Below are 7,244 nucleotides of genomic sequence, written 5' to 3' on the forward strand. Positions count from 1 at the left end.
AGTAACTAGAATGCATATATGGAAAATTGGAGAACAGATACATACATCAACCTTTTGTCACTTAATAGTATAACCATTTCAAAATACTTTCACATGATGACACAGTACAGCATTTTGAATATATACGTCATAACTTGCCTCTGAGCAGGATGGGATCTGGGTCTTATAGCTGCTTCTATTATTATGAGGGTAGTTTAGAGAACTAGTACTGTAACCCAACATGAAAATTGCATCTGAAATGTAGAACTCCAAATACAAATATTCAAAACCTATAACATGTATTTTATTTACAATTAACTTTAAATTTCCAAGTAATAAAATTGGAAGCTTGATTCTGCAACACAAACTTCAGTGTTCTATGTTTTGGTGACCAATTTGTCTAATATCCATTATATTTGCCCTCTTTTTGAGCTGCCATACTGCGCACAGTCCTTGGATATACAACAGTCTCTTGGAGGGATATGTAATTCTGTGCAAGATTTTTTTTTTCCCTTCCTCCCCCAACCCCAATCCTCTTTTCTCAATCTTGTGAGTTTAGTAAAATCAGAATTGGAATGCATAAGTGACTCATGCTTATGAATTTGTAATTATTTTAGGGTTCTCAACTATAGCAAACAGATTATTTGAACATAAAGGTAAAAGTGAAGTACAAGAAAATATGTACAAGCCCTGTGTATATACTATACAAGCACTATTCATTTTCCAGGATTTCATTTTGTCTGTGACATGAAGTAAAGGCAAATATTTTACTAGCTGGTGTAATTGAATTGGCCTCTACATTTTATGAAGTTAACAAGCTTGACAGTAACATTTTCTAAATGAGAGAGAGAGAGAGAATACTGTACTTAGACCTGACACACACACGAGTGTCTACTTCAGGCCCAGAACAAATAGGCTGTTACAAGAGTGCCGTTTTGAGAGATGATAGTTTTAGAAAACATATTAGAAAAAAGGTTATTTTCTTTCACCCGCCTCCCCTGGAATGTCATTGTATCCAATTGCTGGTGAAAACTTTTCAATCTACGATGAAAATGCTAAAGCAACTTGGACACATCTTTTCCTGCAGCTTTCCCTTTAAAGGTGGTTGTGACAGCCATGGAGCTGTGTAACATAGTTACTGAGAGAGACTGTATTACACTGGAGTAATGAAATGTTTACTGCACACTTAGAATGCTTTTATTCCAGGAGGACTGTTGCCAAAAAGGGAGTGACCCCAGGAAAGGACACTCCCCGCTCTCCATGCACACTTGAAAAACAATCCGGTTTTGTGGATCTTACATTCTGCCTCCAACAAGTCATATGCCTTGTTTTGCCAAGGCTATGAAATAGGGGTATGTCTACACAGTCCACAGAAGCGAGCGCCCCAGCTCGGTCAACAGACTCATGCTAGCGGGGCTCATGCTAGTGCTCTAAAAATAATATTTGGCAGCACTTCGATGTTGCAGCTTGGGCTCTCAAACACATCCCCCCTCTCCCCCTTCAGAGGCCAAGCTTCAGCCCAAGGTGCAACTTCAAAGTGCTCCCTGCTCAGCTATTTGAGCACAAGGCAGAGCCTGGCTAGCCTGAAACTGTTGACCCAGGCTGGGAGGCTCGCTTACAGAAGTTATGTAAACATAACCTAACAGATCAAAGGGCTGTAATCAATTAAAATGTGATTTGGTCTTGGGGAAGAGGGACAGTAGTGGGAGATCAAAAGGACTAAACAGCTCTTAAAGAACTCTCTCTCTGAGGCTGAGGGAGAGAATGGTTTGAGCTAAGGGAATGAACTGACCCTAGAGGCCTTGGTGGTCTGTAGGAGAATTATGCCTACCAGGATTCCCATGTGGAAGATGGTTTCGTACCGAGATATGTGTACAGTCTGTTTGATTGTTTTAAGAACTGGTTTTCTCTGAAATGCATTTGGTCTAATAAATAATACTTTGTATTAAAAGGACTGTCAGATCACTGGGTACCACTGTCATTGTCAGTCCGTTAGTAAGGCCTTCTGAGGTAATCACAGTGGTAAATTGTATGCCTTTAATTAGGAATGTCTATGCATGATCCTTACAACTAAATTAGCTGGATTGGATGGTGGAAATGGAGTTTCTTGAGCAACCCCAAATTATTAGAAGTTATGATAGTGATATTGAAGGTAGGCATTGGGAGGCTTTATCTTTCAGAAAGAATACATTGTAGGCTTCTTGACCATTTTAATGATTCTGCTGCATTGAGTACATTATTTGCATTAAAAAAAAAATAGCAGGAGCCAACTGAGCTTAGGAAAGAGCATCCACTAAATAGAACTGGATCCTCTGTGCCAAGGACAAATATCCACATGCAAAATCATTGCAAAAATCACTCACTCACTAGAATGTGGATGCAGCTCTGTCTTTAACAGGAAGGCCTATGCTAAACATAGCCTTTCAACTGTCATAACAGTAGACTTCATTTTGTTTTTTATGGACTGTGAATTGGTGTGTTTTAATCATGCACCTCCAGCTGCTTTGTGTAATAAGAAAGTAGAGGCCTCTGCAGGGTAAGAATATTGTATATAATTCTTGATGTTGTTAACTCCTATATTTTAGATAAGTGAACCCAAGGAAGGAAGATAGGCATTACATAGCCAAGAAAACCAGAGATTTAAAACTGCTAAATTAATTTAAAGAGGATTACTTTGCCCTTTTCAAGATACAATGTAAATCTTTATATTTCTACTTGCCTTGAATAATGTTGCTTGACATTAATGTAGTCTTGCAGCAGCTCATGTTCTGCAAGAGAACAAGAGAAAACTCTTAATCTGTCATTATAAATATCAGTTTTGAAATTGATTGGTTACTAAAGCAGAACTGGGTTGATATGTATGATAAAATGTAGGGAACATTTGGGTGATTAGCTTGCAAAACAACAAATGTTGAACTTAACTTTCTTTTATTAAATAAAAACATATAACTGAGAGGAGTCTATGAAGCCCTAAGCCCAAAGTTGTGTTTGTGATGATTCAGATACTATATTTCAACCAGAAATTATCAGATAGCGCAGATGAGAAACACTTGTCATGTCTCTGGAATGTGCCTTTTTCTAAAGGCCAGTTGGAGCTATTAAATTCCATTTGTTTCTAAGCAAGTTCCAGAGATATCAGTTTATTGCACTGAAAGGATTTTCGTTAGAAAAACATTGTTTCAGAACCTCTTTGAAAGAGGAGCTATTAGGCTAGACTTTTCTTTTAAAAACTGCAGAAGTCATCTGTACGTACTGCCTCTATTGGAAGGATCTGAATGAATTTCAAATTGGGGCAAATCCTTCCCTCCCTGTAGGTATATAAGGAATCATATAAGGCAGCCCTTGCTCACTATGTTAGTAGCAGGGCAGTATATCTACTGAACAGGTAGGTGAGGGAGGAGGACAAGCCGCTGTGTCCACATACATACACTTCACATTGCAAAACTGAATGTGGCTATTCTAGTCTGTAGTATACCTAACCCAAGGGTGAATTTTTTTTTTTTTAAAGGATCTGCAGTATGAACTTTCTCTTCTCTCACTCTGGGTCTAAGCCACTATTTTCTGTAGTTTCTCCATAACACCCAGCCCAATGGCTAGGGCAGCATTTAGCTGTAAGTAACTCAAGGAAACTCTGACAAGAACTCTTCTGGAACATGAGATTAGGAAGATAATTGGGACGAATAGAATAAAACAAAAAGGGAATAAACTTTCTGATGCAAGGATTAAAAATGCAACTGGGTGGTCATTTGCCCATCAAGTGTGTGTTCTGCTTTCTTTCAGTAAGGCTAAGAAGCATTTAACAGCAGATATGAAAGTGGCCATGATAATGATCGGTACTAAATATTAGAATGTATTATGACTTTACATTGTTTTGTTAAATTACAGGAGTTTTGTGGATTTTCAATGCTGTATAGAGTTAACACCATGGTACCATGCCTCTTAAAGTATCCATTCTTCATGGAGCTGGCTGAGAAAACATTCTCCTTAGAAACAGTATCTTTTACCGTATTAATGGCTCTTCTGTCCCGAGTCTTGCTTTCCCTCGATAAATTGTCAGATAATATGTATATAGACCTAATACTGAAGTCACCAACATATAACTAGCAAATACAATTCATACTAGAAAGCTAAGGGACTGACTGTCATGCACTAAACTGCATGCTCCAAAATTGTTTTTACCTACAACAGTATTTTAGTAAGTTGATTTGATTTCTTCTGCTTGTTTTCATAGGCGCTTAAAATAAGAGAGAGCTGCAATTGCCCCTCTCTTCCTGGACCAGACCCTCGCCTCATTTTCAAACTTAACATGCAGCATCTTCTGGAAGCATCTAAGGATAAAGAAGGCCAGAATGCTACTGAACATGATCTTGCAAAGCCAAAAGTGGACTTTCCTTCTGCTCAAAAGGAGGAAAAGATTCCAATAACTTTTGCAGTTAAAAAGGAACCGACAAACTGAAGGGAAAAACATTCACCTGAAAAACTTTACAAACAGTTCACTGAACAGATTTTTTTCCTGCAAGACTTTTGATCCTTTTGGGACGATAAAATGGACAGACAGCTACAAATCATGTTTGTACTTCCATGGTGCCGAAAATCAATTGAAGGAAACTTATTTTTCTGTATCACAATGTAGATCAAGCTACCAGTATTCTGTGTTCCCAAACTTGTGGTGATCTCCCACTCAGTGCAATGAGGAACTCTCCCACATACAAGAGAGCAGTGTATTGGAGTTGAGACTCTTATTCAAGAAGGGATGCTAAACATAAATCACTTCAGTTGTGGGGCAAAAATCTCTGTACAATCCATTTGCACAAATAGAAAAGAAGCAATAAAATGGCCTAATTGGATGGCTTTCTGCTGGGATTTTTCTTATTTAATATCTTTTAAAGGCACTTTAGAATACGGGTTGTTTCACCGTTTCACTTCAAAGCAATCCAAAAGGGTTGTACAGAATTGTATTGAAAAATGAAGTCAGAAAACATACAAGAGAATCTTTTTCCTTTTAAAAATCAGTAAGAACTGTCACTTGTAGCACTGGGCTATTTTGCAAGTGATTGCTTAAAATAGTGTCTCTTTAAACAATCAAGATGCTTCTTCAAAGGCCAGATTCGCTTCAGAGGCAGCTGGTCTGGACAGATCAGCGCTTGAATATTAGTGATTGGTACTCTATAAATTAAGTGGTCAAATCCTATGAAACTTCTAAGCTATACAGAGGATGCACCTTTGAAAGTTTATTTCTCCTTAGGAAACTGCTATCTAATGCTAGTTTAGAAGTCTGTCTCTCAAGTCTGTCCCTCATACTGGGGAGATGATTACTTGGAGTTGCTGGGGGAAGAATGGATGATGAGTGCAGTTCCCAGTGCAAGGCCTTGTTTGGAGTTGATCAGGTAAAGAAGGAAACTTGAAGGAGATGCCACCAAAATGAAGTTTGGGAAAGTATGAGGCTATGCCTCTGCCCCATTGTACAGTGAGCTTGTCAGATTGAATAGAGGAATGTGACCTCCCCTCATTGGCTAACCTACGTGGAGTCCCTAATGCCAAACTTGATTTGAGGAGCCCCTTATCAGGGTTTATATAGGTGGAAGGCAGAAGATTTCTCTGTTGCTTCAACTCATGTAAGTTTGGGGAGCCAATCTTCCTTCGTTTCCTTGCCAGCTTGGGAGTTAAACTAGCAGGCTGTGCAGCCTCATTTGATGAGGTTAGGAAAAAGTCCAGAACCAGACAGAGCATTGTAATGTGACGCTAAGAATCCCCTCCCCAAGAAGTTCCCTGCTACAAATTTATTTTATTCTTTGTTCTTTCATGATGGACTGACCTTTCTTCCCTTTAGCTAGGCCTTCCATGAAGCACAGCCAGCACATCATGTTTATTTTCAGCTGGTTGATAGGCTCTTGCTTTCCAATTCATGAAAATATAGTGTGCTAATCTTACTGAACTAAAAGAATGATACAGTGAACAGAAGAGGAAGAAATCCCTTTCTTTTACTGATTGAAATGTATGATCTAACTGTATGTATTGTTTTGGGATCCATTTTTTTATTAAAGTTCAAGAAGAAAATTACTGATGCTTTCCTATGTGGTAAGTGGGAAAACTGCAGGATTTTATTAGGATGTTTGACAATGTGCATCACATCACATGGTACAGATAGAATTTGAATGTTCTTGTTTATAATAAAGGGGAGAACTGAAATTTTAGAATGTACCACACAAAGCACAATTTCTTTTAGTTTCGTTGGAACGCAGACTTTTTTGAAAAGACCATATTCAGCACTGGTTGTTGGCACAGAGTCTGATAAAGAGTTTGTGAACAATAGTTTATTTGCTGACTTAATCCAAAGCACTTGGGTCCTTTGAGCCATCTAACATCTCTGTTTGGGGGTGAAGGGGCTGAATGGGCAAGGTTGACTGCACTGATGTTTTCCAGGCCAGATTATGTATTTTTAGATTGACTGCATAGTACTTGCAAGCTATTTTAAAATTTGTATGCAAGACGCCACTGGCAACAGGCAGAAGGTCCAGCCTGACCATTATCCATCCATCCATCCATTTTTATTCTTTGTAACAGGAGTTTATGTAACAGATGTTCAGCAATGTGTTAAGGCATTTGGACATTGTCACCTGAAGGTAAACAGAAAAACACACCATTTAGATTTCCCTGTAGATTTTATAACTTAAACTGTATAGTCAAGACCCCTATGCTTTTTCCCTCCCACCACAGTGTCAAAGCTTATTTTGTTATCCTGTCCTTCTCATTGACATACAACATGATTTTATGTCAGGGAAGATGAGGGAGAACCTAGAGAACTTTTTAGTAGAGTTCATACATTTATATTTAAAAATGCATAGTAAATAAGCTACAGAACTATTGTATTTCTACTTTATTGGTCCAGTTTAGGTGGCTTAAGTGTTATGCTGGTGAATGTTTGAGATACAAATTCTGGTATTCAATAAGTAAGAGTTCTTTAAACTCCTGTGTATAAATGCCTTGCTTATCATAAAAAGATGAGCCTGAACCAGCATCTGAAGTCGAGGTGTTCAAAATCTAGATCTGTATTTTGCACATTGATCCTATTCTAACACTTTGTCAAGTGCTTTTAAAAGATTTCTTCATTTTTGCATAAAGAATTAGGATGTCCAAAGCCTGTGTCTCTTGAGTCTGCCTCTTGTTAGCCTTATGTCTAAGTGATTTCTAAAACCTATACACTGCATTTGCCTAAACCCCTGTAGAATTTTTATTTAAATTTAAAATACTTTCTTGCCCATACA

The 7,244-nt window shown here is 38.1% G+C and overlaps 1 protein-coding gene across 2 annotated transcripts in view; it reads left to right on the top strand.

The window, feature by feature from the left end:
* Positions 1-4,826, top strand: part of OMA1 (OMA1 zinc metallopeptidase) — a 31,117-nt gene extending 26,291 nt beyond the window's left edge. For both annotated transcript variants that reach the window (XM_084637372.1, XM_084637373.1), the window contains exon 9: positions 4,211-4,826. In XM_084637372.1, the coding sequence (XP_084493498.1) occupies positions 4,211-4,435 (225 nt within the window). In that variant the 3' untranslated portion in view covers positions 4,436-4,826. The remainder of the gene's footprint in view (positions 1-4,210) is intronic.
* Positions 4,827-7,244: the final 2,418 nt, after the last annotated feature.

The sequence above is a fragment of the Lepidochelys olivacea genome (genome assembly GCF_965140295.1).
Source record: "Lepidochelys olivacea isolate rLepOli2 genome assembly, chromosome: 8".
Lineage (NCBI taxonomy): Eukaryota > Metazoa > Chordata > Testudines > Cheloniidae > Lepidochelys > Lepidochelys olivacea.